Here is a 22,324-nt window from a genome sequence, read left to right as displayed (position 1 = left end):
GTTTATATAAATGTAAGAAACTTCATTGCGGACAGTAAACATATATATGTTTGCGAATGATTATTTATTGCTGGCTATATTTTGTATTGATAGTACCCTGTAGAGTAGCTTTTCACTTGTGTTCACTGTTTGCGCTAAGCAGTTCAAGTGTTGTACTATTTATTATTATTGTTATTGGCTTTTCTATTACAATATTACCTGTTAAGATCCGTTGTATTTTTGACACTCCTCAGCTTTTGAGCTATCAGGTATAAGCCGGCATATACCCTAAAACTCATTGGCCAAGAGTAAATTTGTACGCATGCACCCTGAGCGGCATTAGACGCCGAGTGGGGCCATTATAAGTTGTGAATGTCCAGTGTTTTATTATACACCTGATGAAGCGGTCAGTGTGACCGGGAAACAAGTTGTGTATTTTATTTGTTTTTATTAAAGTTTATATCACTTTTAGTCATTCGACTTCATGACTTTTTAAATCATTTGAATTATATGCTGGACATTTAATGCTGGTGTGTTACTATTCCAACTGCACATTTTCATAGCGTGCTTCAGAATTATCCCAAACGCTTACAGTGGAGGAAGCCGCTTAAGGACGTGATACACCTGTATCCAGGCTGCACTGTTTCATGGGAGACCTGCTATACTTCGTGAGGACAGTTATCTGGACAGCTGCTAAAGGTCCAGGAGGCATTTGTGGCACTTATCAAGTGCTTTTCACTTTGTAATTACGATTATCTACTGCGTGCGTGGAGACCTAGTCACACTGACGTGCACTATTGTGGCGCCTTCTTCTGCTCTTTCCTTTCTATAGATCCGTTGTACTTGAATTGCCTTCAAGTGTTTGGAAGAAGATTGCAGCCTTGGGTCTGATTGATCTGTTGATCAGGTGGGAGGACTTTACATCCAGTCTACAGATCTGTTCAACATATATGAACTATTCTTCTACAAGTAACATCGTTGCTCTTGGGTTTTTACTTTGTTGCAATTTGTTATTAGTATCTATGTGTTATATATGTTGATACATTCATTTTCTCCTTATCCTGGGTTCTTTTGACACATCAGGCATTTAATATTATTATTATTATCATTTATTTGTATAGCGCCACCAAATTCCGCGCTGGGTACTATGATAGGGGTATACAATGACAAAGATTTGTGATACAATACAAAACATAACAAAACAAAACAAATCTAGTACAGGAGGAAGAGGGCCCTGCTCCGGAGAGCTCACAGTCTACAGGTTTAGGGTGCAGAGACATAAGGTTGGGGTTGCTTGTTACATCGGTTGTATTTGCAGCAGTGAGTCAGGCAGTTCATGTACATGTATTAGTTTCGTTCGGATATGGAGGAGAGATGGTAAACCTCTCTGAATAGGTGGGTTTTCAATTGTCTGAAGCTATACAAGGTTGGAGACAGTCTAATGGAGTGGGGTAGAGAGTTCCTGAGGACTGGAGCAGCACGTGCAAGGTCTTGGAGGCGGGAGAGGGATGTAGAGATAACAGGAGTGTAGAGACGTAGGTAAGAGGTTGATCGAAGAGGACGGGATGGGGAATATTTCACGATGAGAGTAAATATAGTTGGGAGTTAGACTATTGAGTGCTTTGTAGGTTAGGGCTAATACTTTAAATTGTATTCTGGAGTGTATGGAGAGCCAGTGTAGAGACTGGCAGAGTGGAGCAGCTGATGTAGATCGTCAACTTAGGTGAATCAGTCTAGCAGAAGCATTCATAATAGATTGGAGGGAGGAGAGGCGGTGTTTTGGAAGTCCATTTAGGAGTAGATTGCAATAATCAATGCGTGACAAAATGAGGGAATGAATAAGTATTTTTGTAGTTTTTTGAGTAAGGAAGGGACGAATTCTGGAAATGTTGCGTAGGTGTGAATGGCAGGATTTGGTAAGTGCTTATATATGTATATATATCTTTTTATACTTTGTTTAATGGTTTATTCCCCTGCATGAATACCTCTGTCTTATCTCTGTAATTTTCAACTTTCCCTGTGTTTGCTTAAATGACCCTTAGCTCAAATATCCATAGACATAGTACCTCCCCATTCCTTTAAACTTTTGCAGGACAATCTGACACTAATATATCTCTCTCCTTCAGCCGGATTTTAAAAGCACCCCAGTCTTAATAAGAAAATACAGATATTCACCTCAGCTGTACCACTGCTATGCAAACAGGTAGCCTATGGAAGATAGTTTCCTTCCCACTCTGCCCCTCAACCCACCCACCCCAGGCTCATTTATTCATTTATAGATAGTCTCCCACACTACTTTATTTCTCATTAAATGACAGGTGCAAACACTAATCAACACATCCTTCCTTTTACTTAACCCTTTAGAATACATACCCTCTCTTCCTACAAATAGCTACATATCACACAACAATAGTATATACTTTTTTCCCTCCCCATCTACACACCTTATACCACTAACATGAATCCAAATATGACCATACTGTTATTCATGATAACTCTTTTCTCACTCCAATTTTGTTCCTATCATTACCGCCATAAACACACACCTCAAACTGGAAAACACATTATCATACACCATGGCCTGCTCTGTTGCTGTAACTTATCTGCTGAGTGCTGGTGGAGGGTTATTAAAAATAACCCTCCTACCCCCACCTCACAAAATTATAAAGTATCACATTCACAATATGGCCAAACAAAAATGATTTCCAAATTCCTTTTCCTTATGTTACTTGCCCTTGCAAATGATGTAGAGCCTAACCCTGGTCCAGCAACAAATTCCAATTCTAGCCTTCCAGCTAAAAAAGGCCTCGCCTTTGTGCACTGTAATATTTGCAGGTTACTACCAAAAATCGATGCACTGCAAGCTTTGTGTTCACATTACAAGCCTAAAATCATTGTGATCTCTGAATCGTGGCTAACCACAAAAATACCTGACTCTGCCATTGAAATACATGGGTATTCATGCCATAGAAATGATAGAGCAAAGAGAGGAGGCGGCATTGTAATTTATGCTGACATTTCCATAAAGTACACCCCCTTACAAAAATATAGCTCTTCTGCCACCTTTGATTTCCTTTCTGGCAAAATTGAGATCCCGTGCAGTAAATCAATCATTGTTGCAGGAATCTACCGCCCACCTAACTCCCCTGTGCATTCCATTTCTTACATAGCACATAGTGAAACCATAGCTCAAAACCCAAAAAGTGAAATTTTGGTTTTTGGAGATTTTAATATTGATTGGCTGAGTCCAAAAAATAATAGTTGTTGCTCGCTGTTTAAATCTTTGCAGCTAACGCAATTAATCTCCTCACCAACTCGCATAAACATCAAAAGCCATAATCACACCCTGCTCGACTGGATTCTCTCCACTTCTCCCGACCGAATCCAGGAGGCAGGTGTTCTCCCTAACAATTTCAGTGATCACTGCTTAGTGTACTGCGTGTGCAAAATAAAGGCAACTAAATCCTATCCCAAGGTTAAAATCACCAGATCCTTCAAAAAATTTAATCTTCAATCTTTTCTAATTGACATCCAGAACCTACCCTGGCACAGATTAAACTTAATCCCTGATCTAGACTCTGCAGTTGAATTCTTTCAGTCTGAACTTCTACAAGTTTGGAATTTACATGCCCCGCTGTGTAAGGTGAGAGTAAAAGGAGCACACCAAAATTGGATCACAGCTGACCTCATTCAAATGTACCAGTTTCGGTATTCATTGTGGTCAAAATTCAAACATACAGGGGCATATGTATCAAGCTCCGAATGGAGCTTGATGCCCGGTGTTTCTGGCGAGCCAGAAACAGCAGTTATGAAGCAGCGGTCACAAAGACTGCTGCTCCATAACCTGTCCGCCTGCTCTGAGCAGGCGGACAGACATCGCCGCAATTCAACCCGATCGAGTACGATCGGGTTGATTCACACCCCCCAAAATCCAATTCCACGCTGACCGCAGTCCACTCTTTTAAATTCTTGGGTATGTTATTAGACCCCAATCTATCTTTTGGCCTCCACATAGAAAAACTTGCATCTAAACTTTATCCAAAACTAGGTGCCCTGTACAGAAACAAATCCTGCCTCAGCCCTACAGTTAAGGAAAAGATTGTACAGCAAATGTTGATACCTATCATGGATTATGGCGACGTAGTATATGCACCTGCACCGCAAACTCACCTTAATAAACTTAATACATTGCATAACTCGTTCTGCCGCTTTGTGCTACAATGTAACTACAGGACCCACCATTGTGACATGCTAAAAGAACTAAACTGGCTGTCGCTGGAATCCAGACGCACCCTCCATCTTTCCTGCCTTGTGTTTAAGAGCCTTTCTGTGAAGCTCCCACCCTACCTGAGCAGAATGCTCTGCCCTGCTATTCCCACCTCCTATAACCTCCGATCCAATAACAGCACATTATTTAGCTTGCCTCAATACAAAAAGAAAGCAGCTCGATCCTCCTTTTCCAACAGAGCAGCACAATTATAGAACGGCCTCCCGCATACTTTAAAAACTTCCCCAAGCCTAATATCCTTTAAGAGATCCCTATCTACATATCTCAAAACAGAATGTGCCTGTCATGGTTGATTAAATATGTCCTACCAGTTCTATGTTAAATGTTTGCATATATTGTGTATTATTATTGCTTTTGTATTTTATTGTACACTATTGTATCAATGCAATGTTTTGTTGTACCAGGACATACTTGAAAACGAGAGAAATCTCAATGTATCCTTCCTGGTAAAATATTTTATAAATAAATAAATATGTGGGTTGAATGTGAGTTCTGAGTCTAGTGTGACCCCAAGGCAGCGGACCTGGGGTGAGGTGTTGAGAATAGAGTCTCCAACCATCAGAGAAATGTCAGGTGTTGGATGTCTCAAAGAGGGGGGGGGGGGGATAAGAAGCAGCTCAGTTTTGGACAGATTGAGTTGGAGGTAGTGTGAAGACATCCAAGGGAAAATTGCAGAGAGGCAGTCAGAAATCTGGTTGAGTAAAGAGCTAGAGATATCAGGAGAGGAAAGATAGATTTGGGTATCATCAGCATATAGGTGGTACTGGAATCCAAAGGAGGCTATAAGTTTTCCAAGGTAGGATGTATAAAGAGAGAAAAGCAAGGGGCCCAAGACAGAGCCTTGCGGTACTCCAACTGAGAGAGGCATAGGATCACAAGATATTTTGTTAAAGGAAACTGAAAATGAGCAGTTTGAAAGATATGATGCAAACCAGGAGAGGGCTGTGTCTCGGATGCCAAATGAATGTAGTATTTTTAGGAAAGAGGATGGTCAACTGTGTCAAAAGCTGTGGACAGGTCAAGAAGAATTAGTAAGGAGTAATGGCCTTTTACTTTAGCTGATAACAGGTAATTTGTTACTTTAGGAAGAGCGGTTTCTGTAGAGTGTTGAGGGCGGAAACCAGATTGTAGTGGATCAAGTAAGGAGTTAGTTGTGAGAAATTGAGTTAGCCGATTATAGACTAGTCGTTCCAATAATTTTGAAGCAAAGGGAAGTAAGGAGACCGGTCAATAGTTAGAAGGCATGGAGGGGTCAAGCGAGGGCTTTTTTAGGATGGTATGGTTGACGCATGCTTGAATGTGTCAGGAAATGTGCCAGCAGTGAGAGATTGGTTAAAGAGATGAGTTAGGGTAGGGGTTAGTAAAGCAGAGAGAGAGGAAAGAAGTTGTGAAGGAGTAGGGTCAAGTGGGCAGGTTGTGAGATGAGCCAAGGATAGGAGTGCAGAGACTTCTTCCTCTGTTACAGGAGGGAAGTAGCATAGATTTTTGTTAATAGAAGGGGGGTAGGATCGCTGGTGTCAATTTTATTTTTGAAGTGATCAGCAATAATTTGAGCAGTGAGGTTGGTAGTGGGTGGGGGGGCAGGCGGATGTAGAAGGGAGTTAAAGGTTGAGAACAGTTTTCTGGGGTTGGATGCGTGAGATGACACAAGGGAGGAGAAATAGACTTGTTTGGCCAGGCTGAGCGCAGAGTTGTAGGACTTTAGGGTGAATCTATAATGTTGGAAATCACCACAGGTGCGTGATTTCCTCACTGCCGTTTAATAGATCCCTTATGGTCTGAGAACATTCATAGCTCAACTTTTTGCTGTGATACCTGTTATATTATAGCCGTAGACTATTGATACGGCTTTAGTATTAATTTTTCACTTGTTTTATTGCACTGTATCATTAGTATTATTATATATCTTTTATGTTAACGATATAATCAGTTTTATTTCCACACAAGTGTAATTATCACACTTCTTGACACTTTTTTTAGACGCATCTAACTTTCATATATTTTTAAGAAAAAAGACAAAAGTCCATCAAGTTCAATCTATACAGATCCTACTTGATTTGCAAAAAAAGAAAAAATAAGCTCCAATTGAGTTAAATATATGCCATTAAAAAGGTGACTGATTTAAAGAGACAGTAAACATAGTTTTTTTCATTTAATTTTTCAAAATGATTCATGCAACTTTCACAATCTAGCTGCATTTCACAATTAAAAACTATTTCTAATATATAAATTTTCAAAAAAACTGTCCGCTAACCTTACTTGCAGTGAGTTAACGCCAGCCGCCCAATGCTTTTTATGTCTAAAGATTTTTTTTCATATGCTTCATCTTCCTAACCAATTTACTATGTATCGATCATGCAGTTCTCCGACATGCATTAACTTCAATTGCGCTCAACCAATTGCGTTTACTTTCAACTTGTAATATGAGTGAAAAATCTGGCTGTTGGCAAATCAGCCAATTCAAATCCGCCAATGTAATTTCAGTAGCTCTCATCCTATTGGCTGATTTGAACAGCAAATAGGATTTCAGTAGCTCTCATCCTATTGGCTGATTTGAATTTGAAGAGTCAAATCAGCCAATAGGAATTAAAGGGACACCATCTTTTATCGCATACTTTGAGTTCACTATTCAGTGTACGGCGGAGATCATACGAAGAGGATCCTCCACGCTTCATGGCTCCACGGTCGCCGGTCTTCAGTTCCAGGGTCCCCGGTATTCAGCTCCGCGGTCATCGGTTTTCAGCTCCGCCCTCCGCTACCGGATTGTTCCTGGAGGAAGAAAGAAGAGGTCACCGCTTGGAAGAAGACTTCACCACATGAAACAGGACCTTCTCCGCCGGACTTCCGGAACGGTGAGTACCAACCTGGAGGTTAGACTTAGGTTTTTTTTAATTTAGATTAGGGTGGGCACTTTGTAAAATAGCTAAACGCCCTTGTTTATTTTGTTTATTTTGAATGTAAAAGAGCTGCTTAACTTAGGGCAATGCCATACAAAAAGCCCTTTTAAGGGCTATTGGTAGTTTAGCATTAGATTAGGGGGTGTTTTTATTTTGGTTTTAATTTTTTAATTTTTGATAATTTGTTTATTATTTTCTGTAATATTAGATTTTTTTATTTTCCGTCATTTTAGATTAATTTAAACTTAGTTTTTTTATTTTTAAAGTAAGGTTAGGTTTTTTATTTTAATAGTTAGTAACTTTAGTAGGTAATCTGGGTTAATGCAGGGAGTGTTAGGTTAGGGGGTGTTAGGTTAGGGGGCTTAGTAATTTAATTATTTATTTGCGTTGTGGGTCAATAGGTTTATTAGCATTGCGTTGTGTGGGTATGGCAGGTTAGGGGTTAATATTTTAATAGGTTTATTGCATTGTGGGTTAATGGCGGATTAGGGGTTAATAGTTTTATTAGGTAGTTTGCAATGTTGCGGATATAGGGGTTAATACTTTAGTTATTACTTGCGGTGTGGGTTTGATGGCGGATATAGGGGTTAATATACTTTATTAGTTATTGCGGTGGGGGCTGGAGGTTGACAGGTAGCTAGATATTGCGCATGCGTTAGGTGTTAGTTTATATTTTCATGCAGTTACGGGAGTTACGGTGCTCACATACTCATACTGCCTTTGTGTGACGAGGTGAAAATGGAGTAAAATGTCTCCATTTTCGCCATGTAAGTTCTTGCGCTGAATATTGGATACCGATTTGCGACGCGGCCCCATGTTATCTTATGGGAGTGAAAATTGTGGACGACGGCTGAAATATACGTGTCGCATTTATATGCGGCGCTGTATACAGGATACCAAAATTGCGTAAAAACCGGCGGCGGCGGCTTTTGCGGGCGACAACGCATATGTAATGGAGCCCAGCATCTCTAAAAATCCTCTTTCAGAAGTGCGGTGCGCAGCTGCAATTAGTGGCCTTCTGATTACCAAAAGCAATTGTAAACCCATACATGTCTGCTAATTCTGAACACAGTGAATCCTAGAATAGCTTTTGCAAGCAATTGTCTTATGGCTGCACATGTCGTGTAAATAATTTCAGTGAGAATAATAATGCAAAATATATATATATGTGTGTGGTCTTAGCTGAATCAGAGGATGCCAATGATCACATTATTTTCTAGTTATAAAGCTACAGATTTTTGGGGCATGTGATAATTAATATTTTTTTTTTTTTTGTTTAAATGATTTTTATTGAAAATTGGTACATTGAAAATGAACAAGATATATAATTTCAGTTACATAACAATAGCATCATAGCAGTTCACTGCAAAGACAATCATCATTAATGATTAATCCAATTTCCATAGGAATTTTTGAAATTTTTTGGAGGAAGAAAAGAGTCATAACATATCATTGGAAGATATAAAAGAATATAGAGGGTGAAAGTAAGCGGGGGTTAGGAAGATAGGGGTTAAGAGGGGGAATAGAGGGGGAGATAGTGTCCCGTCTGGTCTATCTTCTCTAAAGTCTGGGTATAAAGTGTTGGGTGAACTGTTTAAGTGTGGTCATCATAAGAACCTTGATCCCATATGAATTGAATATTGCAAATCGTGTCTTGTTTACCTAGATAACAGTAATGCATCCTTTCTAGCGTGAGGACATGAGCTACTTCAGATTTCCATTGGGCAACAGTCGGTATCTCACATGTCTTCCATTTCCTAGGGATTAAGCGTTTAGCACAAGAGAGCATTAAGAGAAGTAGCTTCCTGCGATAAACGCAAGCGATTTTAGGGATGAGATTAAGAATTATAATTGATGGGGAAAGTGTGATTGGTACACCCAGAGTATTAGCTATGTGTCTTTCTACTTGGTTCCAGAAGGTGTGTAAGAGGGGGCACGACCACCATATGTGGGTAAGGGTACCCTCCTCACCACATCGTCTCCAACAGCTGGAGGAGGCAGTAGGGTATATGATCCTCAGGCGCTGAGGGGTTAAGTACCACCGAGCTAGTATTTTGTAGTTTAATTCAGATATGGTCAAGGATAGAGAGGCAGAATGTGTGTGTCGAAAGCATTGTCTCCAGGTCTCAGTATCTAGGTCATTTTGGAGTTCAACTGCCCACTTAGTGAGATATGTGGGTCGTTTTTCGGGGAAAGAGCCCCTGAGCATTCTATACGCTAGAGAGATGTGTGCTCTATTTATATTCGGATTGATACATAACTGTTCAAAAGTGGTCAGGGGTCTAAGTATCATTTTTTTGTGCGGGCAGTGGATGATCGCGTGCCTGATCTGTAGATAGGAGTACCAACGGTGGAAAGGTGGGCCTAGTTCTTCATTAAGGGTAAGTCTGTCTTTGATTCCTGAGGAGTCAGACACTAAATTGGTAGGGACCTATGAAGTCTATTAGTTGGGTTATGAGGGTATAGGTCATGCTTGAGAAAACATAATTTATGTAAGAACTTACCTGATAAATTCATTTCTTTCATATTAACAAGAGTCCATGAGCTAGTGACGTATGGGATATACATTCCTACCAGGAGGGGCAAAGTTTCCCAAACCTTAAAATGCCTATAAATACACCCCTCACCACACCCACAAATCAGTTTAACGAATAGCCAAGAAGTGGGGTGATAAGAAAAAAAGTGCGAAGCATATAAAATAAGGAATTGGAATAATTGTGCTTTATACAAAAAAATCATAACCACCACAAAAAAGGGTGGGCCTCATGGACTCTTGTTAATATGAAAGAAATGAATTTATCAGGTAAGTTCTTACATAAATTATGTTTTCTTTCATGTAATTAACAAGAGTCCATGAGCTAGTGACGTATGGGATAATGACTACCCAAGATGTGGATCTTTCCACACAAGAGTCACTAGAGAGGGAGGGATAAAATAAAGACAGCCAATTCCTGCTGAAAATAATCCACACCCAAAATAAAGTTTAACGAAAAACATAAGCAGAAGATTCAAACTGAAACCGCTGCCTGAAGAACTTTTCTACCAAAAACTGCTTCAGAAGAAGAAAATACATCAAAATGGTAGAATTTAGTAAAAGTATGCAAAGAGGACCAAGTTGCTGCTTTGCAGATCTGGTCAACCGAAGCTTCATTCCTAAACGCCCAGGAAGTAGATACTGACCTAGTAGAATGAGCTGTAATTCTCTGAGGCGGAATTTTACCCGACTCAACATAGGCAAGATGAATTAAAGATTTCAACCAAGATGCCAAAGAAATGGCAGAAGCTTTCTGGCCTTTCCTAGAACCGGAAAAGATAACAAATAGACTAGAAGTCTTACGGAAAGATTTCGTAGCTTCAACATAATATTTCAAAGCTCTAACAACATCCAAAGAATGCAATGATTTCTCCTTAGAATTCTTAGGATTAGGACATAATGAAGGAACCACAATTTCTCTACTAATGTTGTTGGAATTCACAACCTTAGGTAAAAATTCAAAAGAAGTTCGCAACACCGCCTTATCCTGATGAAAAATCAGAAAAGGAGACTCACACGAAAGAGCAGATAATTCAGAAACTCTTCTAGCAGAAGAGATGGCCAAAAGGAACAAAACTTTCCAAGAAAGTAATTTAATGTCCAATGAATGCATAGGTTCAAACGGAGGAGCTTGAAGAGCTCCCAGAACCAAATTCAAACTCCATGGAGGAGAAATTGACTTAATGACAGGTTTTATACGAACCAAAGCTTGTACAAAACAATGAATATCAGGAAGAATAGCAATCTTTCTGTGAAAAAGAACAGAAAGAGCGGAGATTTGTCCTTTCAAAGAACTCGCGGACAAACCCTTATCTAAACCATCCTGAAGAAACTGTAAAATTCTCGGTATTCTAAAAGAATGCCAAGAAAAATGATGAGAAAGACACCAAGAAATATAAGTCTTCCAGACTCTATAATATATCTCTCGAGATACAGATTTACGAGCCTGTAACATAGTATTAATCACGGAGTCAGAGAAACCTCTATGACCAAGAATCAAGCGTTCAATCTCCATACCTTTAAATTTAAGGATTTCAGATCCGGATGGAAAAAAGGACCTTGTGACAGAAGGTCTGGTCTTAACGGAAGAGTCCATGGTTGGCAAGATGCCATCCGGACAAGATCCGCATACCAAAACCTGTGAGGCCATGCCGGAGCTATTAGCAGAACAAACGAGCATTCCCTCAGAATCTTGGAGATTACTCTTGGAAGAAGAACTAGAGGCGGAAAGATATAGGCAGGATGATACTTCCAAGGAAGTGATAATGCATCCACTGCCTCCGCCTGAGGATCCCGGGATCTGGACAGATACCTGGGAAGTTTCTTGTTTAGATGAGAGGCCATCAGATCTATTTCTGGGAGCCCCCACATTTGAACAATCTGAAGAAATACCTCTGGGTGAAGAGACCATTCGCCCGGATGCAACGTTTGGCGACTGAGATAATCCGCTTCCCAATTGTCTACACCTGGGATATGAACCGCAGAGATTAGACAGGAGCTGGATTCCGCCCAAACCAGAATTCGAGATACTTCTTTCATAGCCAGAGGACTGTGAGTCCCTCCTTGATGATTGATGTATGCCACAGTTGTGACATTGTCTGTCTGAAAACAAATGAACGATTCTCTCTTCAGAAGAGGCCAAAACTGAAGAGCTCTGAAAATTGCACGGAGTTCCAAGATATTGATCGGTAATCTCACCTCCTGAGATTCCCAAACTCCTTGTGCCGTCAGAGATCCCCACACAGCTCCCCAACCTGTGAGACTTGCATCTGTTGAAATTACAGTCCAGGTCGGAAGAACAAAAGAAGCCCCCTGAATTAAACGATGGTGATCTGTCCACCACGTTAGAGAGTGCCGAACAATCGGTTTTAAAGATATTAATTGATATATCTTCGTGTAATCCCTGCACCATTGGTTCAGCATACAGAGCTGAAGAGGTCGCATGTGAAAACGAGCAAAGGGGATCGCGTCCGATGCAGCAGTCATAAGACCTAGAATTTCCATGCATAAGGCTACCGAAGGGAATGATTGAGACTGAAGGTTTCGACAGGCTGTAATCAATTTTAGACGTCTCTTGTCTGTTAAAGACAAAGTCATGGACACTGAATCTATCTGGAAACCCAGAAAGGTTACCCTTGTTTGAGGAATCAAAGAACTTTTTGGTAAATTGATCCTCCAACCATGATCTTGAAGAAACAACACAAGTCGATTCGTATGAGACTCTGCTAAATGTAAAGACGGAGCAAGTACCAAGATATCGTCCAAATAAGGAAATACCACAATACCCTGTTCTCTGATTACAGACAGAAGGGCACCGAGAATCTTTGTGAAAATTCTTGGAGCTGTAGCAAGGCCAAACGGTAGAGCCACAAATTGGTAATGCTTGTCTAGAAAAGAGAATCTCAGGAACTGATAATGATCTGGATGAATCGGAATATGCAGATATGCATCCTGTAAATCTATTGTGGACATATAATTCCCTTGCTGAACAAAAGGCAATATAGTCCTTACAGTTACCATCTTGAACGTTGGTATCCTTACATAACGATTCAATAATTTTAGATCCAGAACTGGTCTGAAGGAATTCTCCTTCTTTGGTACAATGAAGAGATTTGAATAAAACCCCATCCCCTGTTCCGGAACTGGAACTGGCATAATTACTCCAGCCAACTCTAGATCTGAAACACAATTCAGAAATGCTTGAGCTTTCACTGGATTTACTGGGACATGGGAAAGAAAAAATCTCTTTGCAGGAGGTCTCATCTTGAAACCAATTCTGTACCCTTCTGAAACAATGTTCTGAATCCAAAGATTGTGAACAGAATTGATCCAAATTTCTTTGAAAAAACGTAACCTGCCCCCTACCAGCTGAACTGGAATGAGGGCCGTACCTTCATGTGAACTTAGAAGCAGGCTTTGCCTTTCTAGCAGGCTTGGATTTATTCCAGACTGGAGATGGTTTCCAAACTGAAACTGCTCCTGAGGACGAAGGATCAGGCTTTTGTTCTTTGTTGAAACGAAAGGAACGAAAACGATTGTTAGCCCTGTTTTTACCTTTAGACTTTTTATCTTGTGGTAAAAAAGTTCCTTTCCCACCAGTAACAGTTGAAATAATAGAATCCAACTGAGAACCAAATAATTTGTTTCCCTGGAAAGAAATGGAAAGTAGAGTTGATTTAGAAGCCATATCAGCATTCCAAGTCTTAAGCCATAAAGCTCTTCTGGCTAAGATAGCCAGAGACATAAATCTAACATCAACTCTAATAATATCAAAAATGGCATCACAGATAAAATTATTAGCATGCTGGAGAAGAATAATAATATCATGAGAATCACGATTTGTTACTTGTTGCGCTAGAGTTTCCAACCAAAAAGTTGAAGCTGCAGCAACATCAGCCAATGATATAGCAGGTCTAAGAAGATTACCTGAACATAGATAAGCTTTTCTTAGAAAAGATTCAATTTTTCTATCTAAAGGATCCTTAAACGATGTACCATCTGACGTAGGAATGGTAGTACGTTTAGCAAGGGTAGAAATAGCCCCATCAACTTTAGGGATTTTGTCCCAAAATTCTAACCTGTCAGTCGGAACAGGATATAATTGCTTAAAACGTTTAGAAGGAGTAAATGAATTACCCAATTTATCCCATTCCTTAGCAATTACTGCAGAAATAGCATTAGGAACAGGAAAGACTTCTGGAATAACCGCAGGAGCTTTAAAAACCTTATCCAAACGTATAGAATTAGTATCAAGAGGACTAGAATCCTCTATTTCTAAAGCAATTAGTACTTCTTTAAGTAAAGAGCGAATAAATTCCATCTTAAATAAATATGAAGATTTATCAGCATCAATCTCTGAGACAGAATCCTCTGAACCAGAAGAGTCCAAAGAATCAGAATGATGGTGTTCATTTAAAAATTCATCTGTAGAGAGAGAAGATTTAAAAGACTTTTTACGTTTACTAGAAGGAGAAATAACAGACAAAGCCTTCTTTATGGATTCAGAAACAAAATCTCTTATGTTATCAGGAACATTCTGCACCTTAGATGTTGAGGGAACTGCAACAGGCAATGGTACATCACTAAAGGAAATATTATCTGCTTTAACAAGTTTGTCATGACAATTATTACAAACAACAGCTGGAGGAATAGCTACCAAAAATTTACAGCAGATACACTTAGCTTTGGTAGATCCAGCAGGCAGAGGTTTTCCTGTAGTATCTTCTGGCTCAGATGCAACGTGAGACATCTTGCAATATGTAAGAGAAAAAACAACATATAAAGCAAAATAGATCAAATTCCTTATAAGACAGTTTCAGGAATGGGAAAAAAATGCCAAACATCAAGCTTCTAGCAACCAGAAGCAAATGAAAAATGAGACTGAAATAATGTGGAGACAAAAGCGACGCCCACATTATTTGGCGCCTAAATTCTTTTGGCGCCAAAAATGACGCCACATCCGGAACGCCGAAATTTTTGGCGCAAAATAACGTCAAAAAATGACGCAACTTCCGGCGACACGTATGACGCCGGAAACGGAAAAGAATTTTTGCGCCAAAAAAGTCCGCGCCAAGAATGACGCAATAAAATGAAGCATTTTCAGCCCCCGCGAGCCTAACAGCCCACAGGGAAAAAAGTCAAATTTTTGAGGTAAGAAAAAATATGATAATTTAAAGCATAATCCCAAATATGAAACTGACTGTCTGGAAATAAGGAAAGTTGAACATTCTGAGTCAAGGCAAATAAATGTTTGAATACATATATTTAGAACTTTATAAATAAAGTGCCCAACCATAGCTTAGAGTGTCACAGAAAATAAGACTTACTTACCCCAGGACACTCATCTACATGTTTGTAGAAAGCCAAACCAGTACTGAAACGAGAATCAGTAGAGGAAATGGTAAATATAAGAGTATATCGTCGATCTGAAAAGGGAGGTAAGAGATGAATCTCTACGACCGATAACAGAGAACCTTATGAAATAGACCCCGTAGAAGGAGATCACTGCATTCAATAGGCAATACTCTCCTCACATCCCTCTGACATTCACTGCACGCTGAGAGGAAAACCGGGCTCCAACTTGCTGCGGAGCGCATATCAACGTAGAATCTAGCACAAACTTACTTCACCACCTCCCTTGGAGGCAAAGTTTGTAAAAACTGATTTGTGGGTGTGGTGAGGGGTGTATTTATAGGCATTTTAAGGTTTGGGAAACTTTGCCCCTCCTGGTAGGAATGTATATCCCATACGTCACTAGCTCATGGACTCTTGTTAATTACATGAAAGAAAGAGGTGATATCGAAGGAGGGGGGTCAGGGGGGAAAGTTCAGTAGAGATTCCCTTTGTGTGAGTGAGAACGTCATACCACACATCTAAGGTAGCTTTGATATAGTCATTGTCTTGTATAATGCGAGGTCTGGATTCTTTAGGAATCCAGGGGAGGTCTCTCATGGGGTCAGTCTGAGCTAGATGGCCCTCCATCTGTATCCAGTGATAATTAATATTTTATATACTTTTTGGGTAAATTTAGAATAATTTCTTAATAATGTGACTAGGTATCTAGTGGAAACTGTTATCCACTAAAAGCTCTCTCTCTCTCTCTCTCTCTCTCTCTCTCTCTCTCTCTCTCTCTCTCTCTCTCTCTCTCTCTCTCTCTATATATATATATATATATATATATATATATATATTTAGGTTTCATAGGTTAATAAAAAACAAAACTAAGGATTAATTTCTATTTAAATGAAGTGATAGCAAAAATGCTTTAAATTCATTGGTACTCTGAGCAAGATTTTCTCTAAAATTCCCGGAAGTGAAGGAGTTAATACATGATAGTATCTTATTAGCCTTAGAAGCCACTGCCCACCATTTTTAGCTTGGTATCATAAGTACACTCACATTTCCTACTTTGGTTTGCTAAGTCTATTATCATATAAATAATAGGTAGACTGTTAACATTTTTCTTTCCAGTCTCATTTTCTATTTACCTTCCCATTCTTCCATTTTTTTGTAAAACCCCTTGAAAAGCAATTATATCCTGCACTGACCTAATGACTTACACAACTTTGTACCATCTACAAAAATAGAGAGGCTGCTATTTAATCATTGCTCCAGGTCATTAATAAAAATATTAAAAAGAACAGGGCCTAGTACTGATCCCTGGGGGACTCCAATCATCACTGTCCAATCTGAGTATGATTCCTTTACTGCTACTCGTGGCTTCATTTCTTTTATCCATTTATTTATCCATGAGCTAATATTTTCAGCAATAATCTCGCATGTGGCACTGTATCAACAGCAAAATCCAACTATATCACATCAACTGATTCCCCTTTATTATCTATATTTGTACTTACTTCCTCATATAATCTAATTAGACTAGTTTGTCATGTTCTGTTTCTCATAAAACCATGATTTGGACTCATAATCTTAGTTACATGAATATGAGTATCTGGATACAGAAAAAAGAAGAAAAGAGGTCGCTCCAATGGCGTAGTAACTCAGGGTAGGAGCCCCGCAGGTGTTCAATCCCCATTATGTGCAGAATACACACAATCTGTAGGCACTTATCACAAAGTGCAAAATAGTGCATTATGGGTTTGTAGGAGCTCCCCACCCAGCTCAGTACCGGTCACAGTCAACAGCCAAGTGCAAGAAAATCCCACAGCAAATAAAAAGCACCATACAGGTTTCATTGCAAAACGCGTCAGGAAATTATTTTAATCTGTTTTTAATAAACTTACTTCCAAGGATTAGCTTGGGAAGTGTTTCAGCCCTTTTAAATCTTGTATGGTGATTTTTATTTGCTGTGGGATTTCTTGCACTTGGCTGTTGACTGTGACTGGTACTGAGCTAGCTGGGGAGCTCCTAAGGACCCAGATTGCACTATTTTGCACTTTGTGATATATATATATATATATAGTCATATACATATATATTTAAAAATTTGCTGCCATCGCTGCACTACTTACCTCCTTCTCTGCATCAGAAGGACGTCATCAGAACAAGGCTCCCATTGGAACCTATGGAAGCACGCTCTCGCGAGCGCAATTCTCCCCAGCAATGTGAATGCAAGCTCGCATTCGCATTGCTGTTAACTTGTGATACCAGGGCACATTAGTGTGTGCTGGTATTACACAGTGCAGCGCAAATATCGCTCTTATGAAAGTGATATTTAGCGCTACACTTGTAATCTGGCCCTGTATATTTCACACCAGCAAAGAGGTTAAAACATAGCTAAAGACCCATTGGATGTCACAACACATTGCAGCTCCTGATCAGGACACAGCAGGTAAACAAATTAGGATTAGCATACATGTGAAAATTACAAAAATTGAAACAGCACCAAACTCAAATTGATTTGCTCTAGAGACATACAGGGACTGCCACATCCCCATAAACATCAAACAATGAATCTGTACAACCACCAAATTTAAATTTGAAATAAAATGGGCCTTTATTCACTTAACTGGGTCCTCTACAACTGACAACGTTTCAAGCCACCCATTGACCCTTAACTGTGTCATGATTAACAACCAATCACTGGCTTGAATTTTATTTGAACCTTAAATTTGGTGGCTGTACTGACTCATTATTTGATACAAATGTAACCACCAATCACTGGTGGTGTCTTGATTGTTGCAAAGGGGACTGTAGTTATCTGTATAACCACTTTGCATGTATTAAAATAGTTTGCAAGCAATACTAGTGTTAAAATAAAAAGCTCTAATGACATTTTTTAACTAAGGTTGAAAAACAGTTGATGTATCATGGTTTGTATAGCTATACCATTTAAAATATATTAGCATATAAAATATTCAAATTCAACACATTATTTGCTGAATGAAGATTTATTAATAACTTGTTAAAATAGCCATTTGCTGATTCTTGCTCAAATCTCACTCAAAAATTAAAAACACAATGCAGAAAATGTTAACGAATAACACATTGCTTCTTGTAATTGTTCACATTTATAATTAACACGAAAAGCATATCTCTTATCTAGATTTCATGTCAAGATGAACTGTTAAGAAAACAATATTTATTTTTTATTTGGAGCAAGATATTGGGCTAGATTACAAGTGGTGCGCTATTATTAGTGCGGAACACAATAAGCAATATCATGATCGTGCTATATTGCGGATGTTTTTCAAGTTGAAAGAAAAGCTGCACTCGTTGGGTTAGCAATAGTTAAGAAGACCTTGTGTAAAGGATAAGAGTTAAAAAAAATGTGCACCAAACACATAAAAAAATACATTTAAATAAAGTGCTACTCACATATATACAGTTTGTGATAAACATTATTAATATCAATATTAATAACACATTTTTATAAGGGTTAAAAGTGATATGGTATATGACAGGGTATTTGACTGGAAAGGGCTATAATTTATATGTTTATATATATATATATATACATATATATATATATATGTCTAAATATGTGTATGGGTGTATTTGTGCATATATGTATACTTGGAAGTAAATGTTCTTATTTTTTTTTAAATAAATAAACAAATAAATGCAAAATACAGATCTTAGAGTGGGGATCTAGCTACAAAAATATCTTAAGGGCAGGATGTCATCGTTTACCTCCGCATTCAGATCCGCACAAAGGATCCAAATGCACAGCCCTACTTTAAACTTTCATGATTCAGATATATCATGCATTTTTTAGGTGCTTTAAAATCCTCTTCAATAACCAATTTTACTTTGTTATCTTGGTATTTTTCATTGAAAAGCATATATACATATGCTCAGTGGCAGCAATGCACTTCTGAGAGCTAGCTGATTATTAGTGGCCACACAATGTGCCTCTTGCCTTTGGTTCACCATATCTGCTCAGCTAGCTCCCAGTAGTGCATCAGTGCTTTAGATCTGACTTTAACTGTCTGTATGTTTAACACATAGTTATATACAAGCAATAATACGCTAGAGAAATGCAGTGGATTTTTGCATGTTTATGACCCTTTTAAGTAACAGTGTGCTGTAAAAAATGTATCCCCTTTAATGTATTCCTAATGATCCATACCCTCGGGACCATATTAAATGGTTTATTCCTTTACCTTTATTATGTCATTTGAAATAGCTGATTTTGCATGTTATTTCCCCACGTATACTGAATATTTCAATAGCTAGGAATTTGCTAGAGAAAAGCTATGTAAATACATCCAGCAGAAGAAATTACACTCCCAATGGGAGGTGGAAGAGATAAGAGCTAAAATTATCATTTTGAATGGTTTTCTCTAAGGACACGATGATCTAAAGGTCTATAGGCTAGCAAGATTATTAAAGAATGGTCGCCAGTACTTCTATTTCCTGGGGAAGGATCGAAAGCCACTTTTTACCCTGAAAATGTGGTGTCTAAGTAAGGGGCGTACATTGCATCTACGTATGGGGAGGATATCATACATTACAAAAGTGCACAATAAAATTACTATTGTAAAAATCTTACAAAATGAATAATTTAACTATTCACTCAAAAATACGCAGGAAATTTTTTTATTGTTAAGGTACAGTACATCAAAAATTGTATCTATCAAAAACGTAAGATTTGTATGTAAATTACACAAGAATTAATTGTATTAAACATGCACAGCGTAAATCATAATTTAAGTGCGCTGGATGCACAAAAACACACAGAAATTTGTACTTATAAATACAAAGTATAATTGTTGTTTTTTTGTAAAATGGGCTGAGCATGAGCGTTCCCTGGGCGTATATGAAATTGTCTCTCTATTCCCAGCGTAATTCTGTAAAGATTTTCACACTACAGATCTCAATTTTCTAGCAAACTAAAAAGGTGGCGAGATTTTCTCAAAACACTAAAAATATTTATAACCCTAATAGAAAAGCACAGGCAAACGAAAATATAGGCGCCTGTAAGATGCTATACGCAGAAAGCATTTGAGTGTATACAAAGATAAGGTCTGATTTCCTTGCAGGTTCAGCTCCTTTTATAGCGTTGTAATCTGAAAGAGCAAACCCACCTTGAGCTATTTCATATAAAGAAATAAACCTAAAACAGCTATTTGCCATAAACATTATACTTTGCAATTAGTATAAGTAACTGGAAACACATTAAGTGGAACCTAATTTTACAGACATTAAATGGAATACATTGAAAAGAGGCAATGTTGTATCTATTTGATAAATTGTTGTAAAATGGAAAACAATGTAACAAGCATAAAACAACACTTAGCAATTTATGATGGAATCTTACTCTCTAGTCAGTATCTGGAAAATGTCTAACAATTTTGGGTTACTGAATTAGGTATTGCAGAGGTTAGGGTGTCAGCAAGTTTCATTGCTGCAAAATCCTAACCAAAAACATTTTCACCCCACTTAGAAACAGAAAAATTATACTTGTGTTCCAGATTTTTTTTTACTGTTGGATTCAAACATGTAAATGAAACATCACCTCCTTTATTCATAAATAATGTCATAAACAAATGTGCTGATGAAGAATGTTCATATTTCTACAGCTTGTAGTGCACATTTGTTTTACATCTGTGCATTTGACTACTTACCCAGAATCCTAACCGTTTGCTTGTGGCACTTCTCTCTGTTAGCTGTGTTTGGACCCCTCACTTTATCCTTGTTTTTCCACAGCTTCCTCCCAATGAAACCATAGAGGAAGCTCAGACAGAACATGGGGATAACAAAGTACACAGTAGTCACCCAGTACATGACATTGAGGAGACCAGATTCCAGGGCATAACTGGTATATCTACATTCCAAGAGAGTTTTAGAGTAATTGGTGTTATTATAGGGCTGGTGAACCTCGGACAAAACATAAAATGGACCTGCAGACAGCAAAGCTATAGCCCATAGCAAGATGATGACAAACTTCACCCGTGCCTTAGTAATAAACACCTTTGCTTGTAGAGGGAAGCAGATTGCTAAATACCTCTCAATGCTCAGAGCTGTGATGTGCAGTATAGTAGAATAAGTGCATCCTTCCCCTATGTAAGTGTGAAATTTGCAAAGGAAGCTTCCAAATATCCAAGGTGTAGATCTCCATAAGCGATACAAGTCAAAGGGCATGCAGAGCAGGATGACCAGGTCAGACAAAGCCATGCTGGACAGGTAGAAGTTAGTGGTTGTCTTCATCTCTTTATATCTTCTGATGATGAGGATAGTGATGGCGTTACCAAGTAGTCCAACAATCATTAGAACAAGGGAGACAGCGGTCACTGGGATCAGAGTAGCTACAGTGAAATAGGAGCAGATGTTTTCTCCACACTCGGGCAGATCATAGTTATAGTCACCCCACCTGATCTCACTGCTGGACCTATTCTTCATGATGATCAAGTCAAGCAGTAACCAGAAATATACAAATGAGCAGAGTCCATCTGATTTTGCTTCTGATCAAACAGCTACTGGAAACTCCACTACTGAGGATACTGTGTTGTACCACTGATAGCTTCTTATCTGTGCATCAACTGGCTGAACCAGGAGCGCATTGGATTGGCTGCCTTCAATATACAAGTTGCTTATTATTTTTAATTTGTAGAGCTAAATATGATGATCTGCAGATGAAAACGTATCAGAAATTTCTATTGATTTGTAGTCAGAGTTCTCTCGTTTTCATGATGCATCAGTAAGTAGAAGAAAAAATCCCCTCATTTTAAATAAAGGTGCCAATCCACAGAATACAGCTATTGGCGCTCTAAATGTGTCAGTGTGAGGGGTTTTTAGGCTAGATATTTTGCATAATTTAAATCTCTGCAATGTAATACACTTTCAATAATGTCACCAAATATTACAGAATGTTAAAATTTGTCATTGCAATAAGAATTCCTTTTTAATTCCATATGGTATTCTACATGGTGCATAGTGATTCTATTGTAATATTTATTTGTTAAAGTGTTAATCAAACTGATGTTTGTTGATTTGATAACTTTTCTTGTGTATAGGTTTATCATATTGCATATGTATTGTTAGTGATTACAATTCTATAGGGACTAAATGAACTATTAAATAAGAATGTTATAAACACATCCAGGACAAACAGCAATTAATGGCAATGTAACATTTTAAACCTTGTCTTATGCACTAAAATAAACCTTATTATAATTTCATGCTCTGGATTCTTGAGTCATTTTTTTTAAATACATTTGTCTG

General features: G+C 38.4%; 1 protein-coding gene across 1 annotated transcript in view; it reads right to left on the bottom strand.

Annotated features, from left to right (window-relative positions):
• Nucleotides 1-21,502, bottom strand: part of MLNR (motilin receptor) — a 67,493-nt gene extending 45,991 nt beyond the window's left edge. The window contains exon 1 of the mRNA XM_053705553.1: nt 20,728-21,502. Within this exon, the coding sequence (XP_053561528.1) occupies nt 20,728-21,502 (775 nt within the window). The remainder of the gene's footprint in view (nt 1-20,727) is intronic.
• Between the last annotated feature and the right edge of the window lie 822 nt (nt 21,503-22,324).

Source organism: Bombina bombina, chromosome 3, assembly GCF_027579735.1.
Source record: "Bombina bombina isolate aBomBom1 chromosome 3, aBomBom1.pri, whole genome shotgun sequence".
NCBI classification, from domain to species: Eukaryota; Metazoa; Chordata; class Amphibia; order Anura; family Bombinatoridae; genus Bombina; species Bombina bombina.
The sequence above is the reverse complement of the archived record's forward strand: the minus strand, read 5'-3'. Positions and strand labels throughout refer to the sequence as shown.